Consider the following 14,838-nt stretch of genomic DNA (forward strand, 5'->3'; position numbering starts at 1 on the left):
GCAATGCAGCAGGAGGAAGGCCGAGCCCGCGGGGCCAGGTGGCAGTAGGGTCAGAGGGCCGAGGGTTGTGGCGGGTCAGGCACTGCCCGAAGCAGTCCGCAGGGCAAGGTGGTCTGGCCCCGGGGTGCCCGTGACGCCCGTCCTCTGAGCAAGTCCCCCCCTGACTGGCTCCTAAGTGCAGCACGAGCCTGCTGGGCCGCAGCCTCGGGCTTATCTGCGAGCCGGCCTCGCCCGCTCGAGGCCCTGGCTTTCATGAGCCTCCACTGCGGACTGCACCCTGTGGGAGCTGCACCGCGAGGCCATCCCTGTGCCCGCGTGGGAGCTGTCGTGAGTGCGAGGACTTTGGGGAGGGTCCCCGCAGCAGCACGGCCTCCTCAGGGCCACCCTGCGCTGGGAGAGGCCCGTGTCGGGGAGGACCCCTCCAGCCAGCGGCCGAGCTCCTTGCCGGGAGCGCACCGCCATGCACGTGCCCGCGAGCTGCCTCACCCCAGGCTGCAGGCGGAGCCCGGCGGGGCGACGGACACACGGTGGTGGGCAGCAAGGGCAGGAGGACTGCGCGGGGGTGGAGGGGGGCTGGAGGTCAGGGCAGGGGCCGCACAGCAGGCGGACGGCCCCCATTGGGATCCGACCCCTTCCGGCCCTGCCTGGAACAAGCTCCCATCAGGACCAGGCCGGCTCTCCTCCAGCTGATCTGAGCTCTGCGTCTGGGCAAAATCATTTGTTTTTATCTTAGTTTCTCATTAAACCGGTTCCAGAGCCAGCAGATCAGGTGGTGATTCTGTAGCTTTGTAATACTGGCACTGCAGCTGGGCAGATGGAATCAGCCAGGATGCCTGAGTGGTCAGGATGCTTGGATGCTTGGAGCCTTGAGAGCTCTGATGCTTGGCCGTTGGCCCCAGGACAGCAGAGGCTGCAGATAAATCTTCTTTCCACCTTCTACTCAAACGCTAAGATTTAGGCCCTAAGGATGATGTCTATGCTCAGTTTTCAGGGAAATCCAGAATAATCTCTGTGAGCGGTGGAGCCGAGGAAAGGGCTCGGGGGGCAACAGGCAGCCCAGGGTGGGAGCCTTGTGGACGGCGGCCTGGGCCAGGATTCCGGCTCCTCAGTGGATGGCTGCACCTGTGGCCACAACTGGCTCTCTGTCCACACTTGTCCCCATCACCTGTCACCGCCCTGTCGTTCCTCAGGGGTCAGATGTGATGGGCTACATCACAACCAAAGGGTGCTGTCCGTGTCAGTGATGTCCACGCGGACAGTGCCATGACATGGTCCCCAGAGGCGGTGGCAGAGGCCAGACACTGTCCTTCTCCTCGGCTTTCCCTGCCTCCACGCCCCATCTCCCTCTGCCTGCCTAAGGCTCTGTCCTCACAGTCCCGGACCCTGTATCCAGTGTTCCCAGCCTCCACCCGGAGCCTCTCCTGAGAGCCTGGGCCCGTCCAGGCACAGCTGCCCCTCCTGCAGAGGCCAGAGTCTCCCCCGTGGGGACGGGCTCCGCAGGCCCAGCAGACCCCCGATCTCAGGGCACCGGGGCAGAGGAGGCCTCTACCTTATTATCCTGATGCCATCTCTCACCTCGTGTCACAAAGAATTAAAACCTATAATAAGAACATTTAAGAGCTGCCATCAGCTCCTTCCCAGCCATTAGCCAGCCGCGCGGGGGTATTAATCTCCTCATCTCCCTTTGGTCTCAATGAATTGTGATGAAATGTCAAACAATTAGATTATATTGGCCGAGAGAGCCGTGTGACTGATTGGCAAGGCAGGGCGCATCCCTTGAATCACCCTGACCAAGGGGGCGGGCTGCACGCTGCCGTACATCCCCCGGGACGCCCTCCGAGTCTGCGTGGGCACCCGGTCCATCCGAGGTCAGCGTTTGGTCCAGTGAGCAGGGCTGTCCCTAGGGAAACCTGCTGCTGGGCGTGGGGGCCTTGGGGACCAGAGCGATGCTGGGGGGAGGGGAGGAGCAGGCAGCACCCGCACAGGACAGACCCCTGGAGGCGGGGGTCACAGGCCCCTCCCAGAGTCTGCCCCACGGAAACGCTCTACACAGAAGGGCTGGCCCGTGGAGAAGCCCCGGGGTCTGCAGTCAGGCCCGAGCCGGGAGGGAGTTTGCAGGCGCCACTTCCCAGGAACCACGCTGCCTTCTTCTTTATAAGGGTGGAGACGTATTGAAAATTGATTTCTCTGCTGGAAATGGGATAATTAAACTGGTTGTTTCTATCTCCATCATCGTCATAATAAAATGAGAGGACAGTGGGTTATGCACGGCATGAAGTAATACTGTATGTCTTAATGCAAGGGAACATTAATTGAATACAAATGGCCTTTCTTGAAGTTGCTGGGTTATATTTCAGAGATATGGGATAATGATGCCAGTTAATCATTTTTACAAGATATAAAATTACTGGCTCCTCCAGGACGATCATTAAGGAAAACAATTGTTCACAGTAATTGAAAATAGAGTTTTAATTATTTAATATAGAAATTAAACTATTAGAGACCAGCGTTGAATGAGGGAACTTAATAGAAATTTATATACAAGCGCCTGTGAACATTTTAGCTTTATTAACCTACCAATTTCTTAATCCAGATCAACCTGGAAGGGCTGCTTTAGCTGTGATTGTGAATTAACCACTTGCAGAGGAGGGTGGGCCCAGGCTCCCCAGGCCCCAGGTGGATTGGGGAGCTGGCCGGAACCACAGGAACCACAGGTTCCTGGGAAGCGTGGCGAGGGGCAGCCGTGCCCTCAGGTGGGCACCGGAACACCCCACTGGGAATCCCAGGGTCCAGGAGCTCAGAGAGCCCGTGCCTGGAGGTGGGAGCCCGGGGCCATGGCAGACCAAGGCCAGGGTCTCCCACGCAGCGGAAGCGGTGGCCACGTCATGGAAGATGGACCTTGGCCTGTGCCCGGTGATGCTGTTCCTCGGGGGTCGATGAGGAAGGAGGTGCTGACCCGGCCGGGAGCTGGGTCCACCCACGAGGCAGGTCCTATGAGCGTGAGCCCCCCACGCCCCGGCTGGCCCAGCTCCAGAGCCCACCGTCCCCGGGCCCCCAGCCCAGTCTGCTGCTGCCCCCACTCACCCTCCGGTCCCCCCGCTTCCCCAGTGATGAGGGGGACCCCACGCTGCCTTGCGCCATCCGGAGAGGCCCCCTCCAAGCCCGAAGGACCCTCGTCCCGGTGCATCAGATCTGCCGTGTTTGCAGGCAGCCTGTTTGAGGGTAGGAATGCTTTAAACAAGGTTTCTGATTAAAATCTTGAAATGGGAAGTCCTTTACCATGTTGTGTGAAACCACCCAGGAGCTCACTGTGCAAAAACACAGAGAAAGTCCAGAAACCATCAAAACATGGGTTTCTGCCTTTGTGTGGCTCTGAGTGCTTTTCTCCCTTTAATCCCCCCCCCCCAAAATTTCCTACAATAAAACAGATTGTTAAAAGAATCTCCATATTTTAAAAATATGAAAATCACTATTTCCAAGACATAAATTCGGAAAACAAACTGAACTTTTAAGCAGGTGACTGACGAGCAGGAACCGACTGGTCCGATTCGCCGGCTGCCGTGGGTGAGGGACCGACACTGCCGCCCGGGACCTGGGGGGGCCTGGACGCAGGCAGAGTGGCTGCGAGGACGACGCTGGGCCCCTCTCCTCCCCATCCGGCCCGCCCTGGGTGCTGCACTTTCCGGGGGAGGGGGTGGGGCTCCTGGGCGACCAGCTCAAGGGCGTGGAGCCCATCCGGAGTCTGGGGAAGTCAGAGGCTGGGTGAGGGCAGTGGCGGGGTCTCCCGGGGTCTCCTGGGGCCCCCGGCCCCCCGTGCCCCGTGCCAGGGCTCCCCATCATCCACCTGCGTCCTTTCTGGAACGTTTAGAACTTGTAGATCTGGTCATCCTTTCTCAAAGGGCTGAAGGGCTGTCCACCATTCAAATTACATTCTGTCTGCTATTATTACCAATAAATTCCAAGTGATCTTTCTTCTCCTTATAGTTTTTAGGGTTACATAAATTTCACCTACGCAGTTCTGTCATGCTTGAATATATTACAGAATGCCACTTCTGTTATAGGAGCTAATTGATACTGTGATTTGTTATGTTGCTGGGACATAATTCAGAAAGTTACTGTAGAGGCTTTGATACGCGGAACGGCAGTCACTGTTGAACATTTCTCACAGGAGCAGATGCAGCATCAGGTAAAAAATGTGATGCTGCACAGATGAAATATTTCCAGAAGCTTTTATTCTTGTTGTTTGGGTGGGTGCCAACATCTTTCTAGAAGAAAGCTCATATTTCCAACGCTGCTTGATTTGAATTTATTCCCTCGTCATTAGTTAGTGCTTTAAAAAAAAAAAACTGGAACAAGTATGTGTATATATCTGAAAAAAGGAAAAAAATCAAACACAAAAGAGGGGAATCAGCACCTCTCAATCTAATCAAAGATGAGCTTTTAGAAAAATGTTTATGGTGAATTAATTATGGATTCACAGGAAGTTGCAGAAGGCAGCGAAGTGCATCCTACACAACACACACTCCCCCAGGGGGTTGCCCCAGATAGTGGCAAACCAGGAGCCCAGTTTGGTGCTGCAATCCGGGCTGTGGACCCGGTTCTGTTTCCACCACTTCAACAGGAATTCGTGTGTGTGTGTGTGTGTGTGTGTTCTGTGGGTCTGTCTCTGTGTGTCTGTGTGTGGGAGGGGCACTGCGGATGGTGGGGACGGGCTGTGGGGAGGCGCGGCCCCATCACACGATGGCCTGGTGCGGCAGCCCGTAGAGGACCAGGTTGAGGGTGACGGGGAGCCGCTCCGAGCCCTGTGGCTGTGGCCGGAAGAGCACCAGCCTGTCCTCCCAGGTCTGCAGGGCCTCATCTGTGGGGAGAGCAGACGGGGCTTGTGAAACACGGGGCTCACGGGGACAGGATGCCTGGGGCCCAACCAAGGCTCGCGGCGCGTGCGGGGAGCACAGCAGAGATGAGGGTGCTGCCGGCTCCGCCTCTGGTCGCAGCCCGGACGGGGACGCCGCCACTCGTCCCTCCGGACGGGGACGCCAGGCGCGGAGGCAGCAGCCACAGCCCTCGCCCACCCGCTCCACAAGCGTTTATTGTTTGGCAACTGCCTCCCGGGCACCGTGGACCATGTGAGCTTTGAATTTGAAGCCCCCTTCGCCTTGTATATTTGAAGATTTCATCATTTAAATCACCCTGGAATAAACCTTAGTTACGGTAGATTCTCCCATCAACGTATTGCTAAAGCTTAGACTACCTCGCACTGCATTTAAGGTTTTTACACCAGAATCCATGTGTAAGGCGGCTGCTACATGTGGACTTCAGGGTTCCATTTGCCTTGAAGGAGTGGGTGGGCTCCCCGCCTCCCAGAGAACACATCAGGGCTTTTGGAGTTTGTGGGACTCGAGCTGTTCTGAAGATGAAGATGTTCCAATGACCCATGTGTGTTTCCGTAAAGACATTCGATGCCAGATCTCACTGTAGGCAGCGGTCTGTAGGAGGCTGAAGGTCTTTGTCAGCGCAGGCTGACCCTCGGAGGCTGTGCAGAAATGGGAGAAGTGGGGGCCCCTGACCCTGTAGCCTGAGGGATGGACAAGGAGGCAGGGCCGTTCCTAGTTACCGTGGTTGACAGTTTCACCGGTTCCCCTCTTCTGAAGGAGGCGGGTCGTTCTCCCGATCGGCTTGCCAGCTGTCAACAGATCTAGAGAAGAAACACCCCTTCAGAGGGGCCGTTAACACCCCACAGGCTTCCGGGAGCCCCGCGGGGCTGCAGGACGGGCCGGCTGCCGGCACGACTCACTTTCCCACAGGATGCTGGCCCGCATCGCGTTGTCCCGCAGGACCGTCGGCCACTGGTTCGCCACGATGCTCCCGACCCCCACCAGGCTCAGGAGGACGGCCGTCTCGATGGGCCCCTCCAAGGACAGTTGGGGTGCACTGTGGGGGACCGAGCTCCTGTGGGCCGGCACCAAAGGGCCCGGTCCGAGCCCGCCTCCACCCACAGCCCGAAGAGCACCAAGTGTTGGGCCGTGTATTTGGACTGACAGCTCCTAGGGTTCTCGAAAGAACCAAGAATTCCTCCCCCGCCCCCGCCCCCGCCCCCCACACAATTAAATGCCATTTAACAAGAAAAGTCATTTCAGAGTCCTGCCAAATCCCTCTGGACGCTCCCAGCCATGGGGTGTGGAGCCAGGAGGGGAACCCCCGCCGGAGGGTGGGCCTCTGCTCTGCCTGCCTGCAGCCCACAGAGGCCCTGGGGTGTGTGTGACAGGCGACGCGGGGAGCCCTGGAGCCAAGGTGTCCTCCCGGTTGCCAGCCGTCTGTTTCCTGGCCCAAGCCCAGCTGCCTGAAGTTCCAGCCAGGCCTGTGGTCTGTGCTGGCACTGTCCATCCCCCAACCCCAGGACTTTGCCAGGCAGGGTCTGGGGGCCGGATCACGGCATCCCAGCTGCCCAGGGGGTGCAAGGACAATGCCCCAGGCGGACAGCCGTGGCTCATACGCGCCCCCCCAGGTTCCTCGTCAGCTGCCGGTGGCCAGGCTGCAGGCTTGAGCCCGAGCGCAGGGGACCCCGGGCACCTCTTGTTCTCCGAGGACTCCACGCGGCGCTGCATGCTCTCGTAGGACCGCGCCAGGTCCAGCAGGACCACCATCTGGCACTCTGTGGTCACAGGAGGGGTGGCTCAGAGGCGCGGCACCCAGGGTGAGGGCGCCGTGCAGGCAGGGGTGTCGCCCAGGGCGCGGAGGGTAGTGGGAACTCGGCCCGACCTGACCGAGGCTCCGACTCCTCTCGTCCCCTTCCTGGGTCGCGTGGGCTGCACGGGCAAGCGGGCCGTCATCTGCCTCGGCCGACCCACCCCCTTCACGCCCTCCTTGGGTGACTGGGCCGGGCGAGGGAGGGAAGCCCACCCCGGGGCCTGCCACAGCTCTCCCTGCCTCGCAGAGGGGTCTTGGCTCCCAGAGGCCACCCGTGAGGCACTCCGGCTTGCCAGGGGCTGGGCGTCGGTGGCCCTGGCCCCGTGTGCCCACTGAAACGGGGTCAGTGTCCAAAATGCAGCTCTTGGATGTGGGTGTGCGGAAAGCCCCACAGATGCAGAGGCCAAGCGTCAGGGGCCGTCCCCAGAGGGGGGCAGAGCCTCCAGCTGTGTGAGGACAGGCTTGGCTGGGAACGGCGGGGGCACCCAGCGATGCTGTCACCCCTACAGGCGCCTGGGAGCCTATGATTTCTTCAGTGTCCCTCACCGCTCGTCTGAGAAGGTCTGGAATTCAAGTTTCAGAGAAGCCTGTTTCTACCTTCTCCTGGGGTAAGAACGTGCGGACCCCACCCATATCGGCAGGGCCTGGGCAGGAGATGGGGTGACGGGCTGGGTTCAGGTATTCCGACCACGGACAGTGTCCACCTGTGCCACACAGCCCAAGGGTAGGGGCTTCTCTGAGGGGTCCCTGAAAAGGCCCCCGCTCAACCGTGCACAGTGACCAGCTACCCAGCAATCCCCTCAGGAGAAGGTCACCTGAGGGCAGGCCAGACGACACTCACGGGCACCCTGGGGGGGGGGGCTGGGTGACGCAGGGGCCAGTGGACAGTGGGAGGGAAAATGGGGCCAGAGTGCCTGCATCTCAAGTAGAAGAACTGGTGGGAAGGGGATGTGACCAGCACTTTCCAGAAACACCCGCCCAGCCTTCCTGCACTCTGCAGGCCCAGCCCTAGAGGGGTGACCCCTCCAACGCCTGACCCTGGCCAGGCCTCTCAGAGAAATGGAGGAGGGGGACTGAGGGCAGGAGGGGCCCTCAGTCCACACCGGCCCCCCACCCCAGGCCCTGCTGTGCCTTCCTAAAGCGCCCCACCAGCCCTCCATCAGAGGACAGGGGAGACACCTGATAAGACACAGGGGCGCCCTGCCCTGTCCCCGTGCGGATTCGACTTCTGCCGCGGGTCTGGCGGAGAGGCGGGCTTTTGGGGGGGGCGGTCTCACCTTCCAAGTTCATGGCGGCCAACCTTTCTACCAATATGTGGGACAGGAAGCTCTCCATCCCGTAGAAGAAAAAGCCTCCGCATCTGCCCAGGAGCTGCTCCCACTCGGCCTGGCTGCCAAGGGAAGGAGAGAGACCCGGGGTGGGGAGACGGCGGGGACAGCCCCGCGTCTGCTGGAGCCGCGGGCTAAGGACGCGATTCTGAGCAGACTGTCCCCGCTTCCGCTCCACACCCTCCCCACAGGGCGGACTCTGAAAAGCCGCAGAGGGTCTTCCACCCGGCCAAGGAGCCCAGGTCCCAGCCCCAGATGGCCCCGCCCCTCCTGGGCCCCGCCCCGACAAAGCCCCTCCCCTCCATCGCGCCCCGCCCCCTCCGCGAGGCCCCGCCTGGAGGTTGGGCCCGCACACCCGCGACGGAAGGGCCGGCCCTTGTGCTGGGGTGCACACACCGCGGGGGCCCAGGTCCGCATCCAGGATCTGGGGATCTAGGCGCCTCCGTGCACCAGAAGGAAGGGTGTGACAGGACAGAAGTGGGGGTCAGGGCAGGAGGGAGCCTCGGCGGGACGGGGCGGGGGGAAGGGGCCGCATGCCGAGCGCCCCTCGGGCTGGTGCACCGCAGCCACCGCAGGACGGCGTTCTGGGAACCCAGATGCCAACCTGGGAAACTGCTTCTTCCCCAGATGCCCCGCCCATCTCGCAGTGAACGTGTCTCGGAATCTTTCCAAAATTTCCCGGGTCACGGAGACAGGAGTCAGCATTTCTGCAGCCAGAATCGGATGGTGACAAAACTTAGGAGCACTGCTTGTGTGGGCACGGGTGGTCCCTGTGCCCTTGGTGGCCCTTGGCGTGGCAGGGAGGCCTGGGCTTTGGGCCCTCACAGACGGGGGCCCCGGGGGAGTGGAAATCTTAGCGCTCCTTCCCTCCTTTGTGGAGAGATGAAAACACCAGTTCAGCAAAAGAGGAGCTGAGGAACCCGTCCCGAAGCCGCAGAGGCAGCCCTCAGCCACACCCGCAGGCCCGGAGCGGGGCACCGGTGCCGCCTCGGGTCCATGTCACAAAGCTGTCGCCCTGACTGGCTGCAGACAGTGAGGGCGGGGTCTCGGAGCACACCAGTGTCCCCCTCCCGCCCACCGTCAGTGTAGCAGGAGGTGACGGAGGGCCGGGTGGCAGCAGAGGCCGAGGCACCCGGTCCACGATGCTCCGAGTGCTGTGGGCGGTGTATGGCTTGTGCGTGGGCGGGAGGGCTCACCTGGGCCTCGGGCCTCCTCGTAGGGGTCCACAACGACTGGGCCTTGGTTAAGGAGAAACAGGACCACACGCTCGCTGTCTGGGGCAGAAGCAGCAGCAAAGGATACACCTGAAGTTGTCCGCGTCGACCGCGATGCAGTGCGGGGGGATGATCCGGGACACGATACCCTGCAAAGACAGGCAGGGGTCCTTGGGGATGCGTCCCGGGGGCAGGGCCGGACCGCGGGCCCCCTCCGGCTCTCCGCCTCAGCGGGGCCTCGACCACCTACCTTTGCTCCCTTCTTTGCTGTGCTTCTCTGTCTGCGATCTTTACCTCTGCTCTCCTTTTTCACGTTCCCTTCTGCTGAGACAATAACGAGAAGTGGTGACGGCCTGGAACTGGACAGAGGCCGTGGTACACGACGTTCGAATGCATTAAATGCCGCTGAATTGTTCACTTGAAAATGGTTAATTTTATATTACGTGAATCTCACCTCAATGAAAAAAACAAGAAGTGGTGTGAACAGTTGATTTTCATTTTTGTAAAGTTGAAATGGCAGTAATCTCTCAAAGGTAGAGGCTCGCAGGGTTGGGAAAGGCCCGGGCCAGGAGACCTCAAGAACGGAACGGCTGCCAGAGGTTCCCGGGCCCATGCGGCTGCCCAATCACACACCACGCTGGGCACCTACCGGTGCCCCTGCTGAGCTGGCCCAGTCGCAGAGGGCTGGGCCCTGCTGGCCCCTCTCCTTCTTGCAGGAGGACTTACACCCTGCCCCCGCTGCACTCCCGTGCTGGTGAAGGTAACCGAAAATAATGCCAGTTTCCTTCATTCCCGTCCGGCCTCCTCGGAGATGTAAGTGCTGATGTGGGCCTCTCTGCCATCTCCCAGCTTTACGGGGGCACCACTGGGAAGCAGCTTGCCCTAGATTTGGATGGCTTTCTCCACCAGGATGAGGAGAACTCCTGGTGTGCTAAGAATTTCTATTATGGATGCATGCATTTTATCAAATGCTTTTCTTCCTGCATCATCTTGGATGCTTATAAGTTCATTTTCCCTTTAATCTGTTCCTCTGTGATATCTGTAAGTTTTTAAGGTCAAACTGGGTGATGAAATGTCACACGTTTCTTTCTTTCTTTGCTACTCTTGAGTAGTTTGGGTGTCAGGGTCCGGACTGGCCAGCAGAAGGATGTCTTTTTTTCCTTCTACTTGGGGAGACGTGTATAGACTGACATGAACGGTTTCTTGAAATTTTGGTAGAATTCAACAGAAAGATGGTAAAACCGATATTTTTTGCGGGGAAATGTAAATCTATTGACCTTCCTTTCTTCGCTATGAGGCCGTTGGGTTTTCTTTCCTTCTTGAGTCTCCAAGTTTCCTAGGACTTTGTCCACTTCGCTTAAATTTTTGAATATATTGTCAGAAAGTTGTTTGTAACATTCTCTTATCCTCTTAAATCTCTGATGCTCTTTAGAGTTGGTGTCTCTTTTATTTCTCATATTATTTGTGCCTTGTCTATTTTTTTCTGGATCATTCTCACCCAAATGTGTCTATTTTATGAGGTTATTTTTTCCCAAATAACTAATTTTTGTCTTTGCTTCCTATTTTGTTGGGGTCTGTTCATGATCCGTTAAGCATTTAAAGCTAAAGGATCCTTCTAGATTCTGCTGTAGTAACATCCAGCCAGTCTTTGACATTTCTATGATCGCTTCTTCTGAGTCCCATGAGTTTTTAGAAGTCAGTGTTTTAAAATTTCCAAATGTACGGGAATTTAAAAAATCCGTCTTTTGGGAATTGGTTTCTAACCTAATCACCCGTGGCCTCAGCCAGTTTCTGTGATTGTTTCACGTGTACCTGAAAAGAACGTGAGTCTCTAATTTTTAGACACAGGGCCCGTGTGTCCATTAAGCCAAGTCTGTTAAGCCCGTTGCCCCAGTTCTCTCTGTTTGTGCTCTATCTGCTTGTCTGAGCTTTCAGTCGTGGAGAAGTGCTGGAACCTCCCATCGCGGGGGCGTGCCCACCAGCCTCGCCCCAAGTGCTTGTTACTTGCTGCTTCCATATTTGAGGCTCTTTGATCCTCCTGACAAACTTCACCGTTATCACTGTGTGATGACCCTGCCCTACTGATGCCCATGGCTGTAAAGTCGGCTCCGGTGGACGGTGAGATGGAGGCCCTTTTGGTGGCTCGCCCGCGTGGCACCTCTCTTTCCATTCTTTTGCTTTCTGGCTTTTGTGCCTCCTTTCTGTTCAGGAGTCTCACGTGGCCAGCATCCTACTGACATGCTCTTGTTTACTGTGTCTTTAGTGGGCAGGTGTGGTGCACTCACTTGTTCGGTTCCTGATCTAATGGATGGGCCACAGCACCTTGCCTGTGGGTTCTCCTTCCTCCCTGCTCCGTGTGTGCGTCTCCATCACTGGCTCTTTGTAACCCAACTGAGGGGTTGGTTCACTTGTTTTTCTTATTCATTTTCCCTCTTTACTGGTTTGGAATTTATACACCAGTTATGCTCTTTCATGATTATCCTTAAAGGTTTGCCGTGAATATTTAACACTCGAAGGGCATTCATTCCTCCAGCCTGAAGGGTTCAAGGCTCTGAGAACACTTCACTCTGGGACCTGCAGAATCCTCCTTTTTATCCCCACTCCGTAATGCATTGAAAAGACTTCACTCACATTTATGCAGTATTTTTGTTACTTTAGGGTGGGAGTTTGTATTAGGGTCTAGTTGCTGCTGTAACAAATTACCACAAATGTTGGGGCTTAAAACAACACCAATTTATTACCTTACAGTTCTGGAGGCAGGAGTCGAAAGGGGTCCCACTGGATTAAAATCCAGGTGTGAGCGAGGCTGTTTCCTTTGGGAGGCTCCAGAGGAGAATCGGCTCCCTTGCCTTTTCCAGCCTCCAGAGGCACCACGAGCTCCTTCCGCTACCTCCGCACCCTCCTGCCTCCCTCTTTTCAGGACCCTGGCGATGACACTGGGCCACCCAGACAATCAGGACAGTCTCCCCATCTCGGGACCCTTCACTGAATCACATCTGCAAAGGCCCTTTTGTCACATCAGGGCACCTCCTCTTGGGCCTAGGGTCAGGGCTTGGGCGCCTTTGGGGCCGCTATTCTGCTAACCCCACCAGGCGGTGGTCTGCTCTTCCAGACCACGCTGGCAGCGCAGAGCGGTGGGGACAGGAAGGCCCTTTCAGTAAATGGGGCGCGCACAGCAGGGGGCTCGTGGGAAATAGAGACCTGCCCCTTATCTTGCACTGTGCACAAAACCGATTTTGGATGAAAGGTACGTAAAGACATGAAGGACAAAAAAAGAGAGACATATTTAGAAGACATCATAGAATATCTTCATGATCTTCAGGTAAGAAAATATTCTTTTTAAAAAGACCCCAAAAGCACCAGCTATTAAGAGAAGATGGGTACATTGGACTATGTTCAAATATTTTGTTCACCAAGAGGTACCACGTAAAGGGGTGAAAAGACCAGCTGCAGACTGGGAGGAGATCTGTAGTTCATGAAATGATCAGAAAATTTATACAAACCTAAAGAACAAAAGCCAGATAACCCAAGAGAAAAACTGGCCAAAGACTAGAACAGATTTTCACAAGTGAGGACATCAAATGGCCCATAAAATGTGGAAGGGGCTGGGCTGCCCAGCAGCAGAGGGGGCAGATGGGTGGGGCCTGAGCCCGAGGCCCCGCCGGCAGCTCCTGGTGAGCCCAGCACCGTGGCCTCTTGGGGGCGCAAGGCCTGTTCTCTCTCCCATCCTTTATATCTGGCCCGTTAGCGTCCTTTTATTTAAGCTGACTTCCTTAAAGAAGCATGTTTTGGACCTTGCGTTTCCACCCCCAAAGGTGATCTTTACCTTTCAACTGGGGTGTTTTGACCTTGTACGGAGACTGTGATTACTGACGTGGTTCGGTGGAAACACACCACCTTGCTGCTTGTTTTCTATTTGTCCTGTCTGTTCTTTGTTCCACGTCCCTTCTTTTTCCTGCCTTTTTCTGATTAATCGTATTTTTTTTTATGATTCCGTTTCGACTTCCTCATTGTGTACTAGCTGTACCTCTGTTTCTGTTTTCAGTGGCTGTGCTGGTCCAGTACCCCGAGCCTCCATTCTCCACCCCCCACCAGCCTTTGCTGCCCCACAAGTTACGTTTATATAACACTGTAGAACCCCACGACACGTTGCTATTATTTTTCACTCCAAGCTGTCAAAATCTTTTATTTATTTATTTTTTTTTTTGCGGTACGCGGGCCTCTCACTGTTGCGGCCTCTCCCGTTGCGGAGCACAGGCTCCGGACGCACAGGCTCAGCGGCCATGGCTCACGGGCCCAGCCGCTCCGTGGCATGTGGGATCTTCCTGGACCGGGGCACGAACCCGTGTCCCCTGTATTGGCAGGTGGACTCTCAACCACTGTGCCACCAGGGAAGCCCCCTTTTTTTTAAAAATTTATTTATTTATTTTTGGCTGTGTTGGGTCTTCGTTTCTGTGCGAGGGCTTTCTCCAGTTGCAGCGAGCGGGGGCCACTCTTCATCGCGGTGCGCGGGCCTCTCACTGTCGTGGCCTCTCGTTGCGGAGCACAGGCTCCAGACGCACAGACTCAGTCGTTGTGGCTCACGGGCCCAGCTGCTCTGCGGCATGTGGGATCCTCCCAGACCAGGGCTCGAACCCGTGTCCCCTGATCGGCAGGCAGACTCTCAGCCACTGTGCCACCAGGGAAGCCCCTGTCAAAATCTTTTAAAGAGATTTTAAATTAAGAAAAAAGCTTTAAATATTGACCCACCTAATTCCAGTTTCTGGTGTTTATTTCTTTGTGCAGCTGCAGGTTCCCATCCTTTTCTTTCCTTCCTGGAGAACACTCTGCAGCATTGCTTGTGGGGTAAGCAGGCCTGCTGGGGAAGAATTCTTTCAGCTCACCTATTTCTGAAAAAGTATTTCACCATTGTTTTTGAGAGTTATTTTCAAAAATATCTGCATTGATAGATATTTTCTTTAATAATTTAAAGACGTTCTTCACTGCTTGCATTGTGTCAGCCGAGAAGCATGCTAACTCTCTTGTATTTGTTTCTGGATACATAATGTGTCCTTTTTCTTTGGCTGCTTGTAAAATACTCTGACACTGGTTTTAATCACCCTGACTACAATGGTCCCTGGTATGGTTTTAGTTCTTGTTTGGGATTCATTGAACTTCTTGGGTCTGAAGGATTACCGTTTTCATCAAAATTGGGAACAATTGGCCATTAGTAACTCAAATGTTCCCCCTGCAAAGACTCCAGTTACAGGCAGGTTCGGCCGCTTCACTTTGCCCAGCAGCTCACTGGTGCTCTGTGTTTTTGTTGTTTTTGTCTTTTTTTTCAGTTTTTTCCTGCTGTTACTTCTTCAAGCTCACTAGTTTCTTCTCCTGTCATGTCGAGTTGCATTCATGCTGCCCAGGGCATGTCCCTCCTCAGCAGAAGTTCAGTTCTGGTCCGTTTTACATCTTCCGTGTCTTTGCTTACCACCTCCTGGAACACGTGGATTATAGGTACAGGAACTATCACCTGTGTCACCTCTGGGTCTGCTTTTGATTGGCTTTTCTCTTAACCATGGGTCTTTGCATGCCAGGTGATTTTTGACTGAACGTCAGACATTTTGAATTTTTCC

General features: G+C 56.0%; 1 protein-coding gene across 1 annotated transcript in view; it reads right to left on the bottom strand.

Annotated features, from left to right (window-relative positions):
• Nucleotides 1-4,733: 4,733 nt before the first annotated feature.
• Nucleotides 4,734-14,838, bottom strand: part of CFAP46 (cilia and flagella associated protein 46) — a gene marked incomplete at both ends in the record, with an annotated part of 88,954 nt that continues 78,849 nt past the window's right edge. Inside the window, 9 exons of the mRNA XM_079699827.1 lie at nt 4,734-4,858; nt 5,615-5,695; nt 5,795-5,931; nt 6,571-6,652; nt 7,965-8,077; nt 8,620-8,722; nt 9,212-9,247; nt 9,318-9,378; nt 9,480-9,550. Coding sequence (XP_079555953.1) covers nt 4,734-4,858; nt 5,615-5,695; nt 5,795-5,931; nt 6,571-6,652; nt 7,965-8,077; nt 8,620-8,722; nt 9,212-9,247; nt 9,318-9,378; nt 9,480-9,550 — 809 coding nt within the window. The remainder of the gene's footprint in view (nt 4,859-5,614; nt 5,696-5,794; nt 5,932-6,570; nt 6,653-7,964; nt 8,078-8,619; nt 8,723-9,211; nt 9,248-9,317; nt 9,379-9,479; nt 9,551-14,838) is intronic.

The sequence above is a fragment of the Hyperoodon ampullatus genome, assembly GCF_949752795.1.
Source record: "Hyperoodon ampullatus genome assembly, chromosome: 1".
In the NCBI taxonomy this organism is placed as follows: domain Eukaryota; kingdom Metazoa; phylum Chordata; class Mammalia; order Artiodactyla; family Ziphiidae; genus Hyperoodon; species Hyperoodon ampullatus.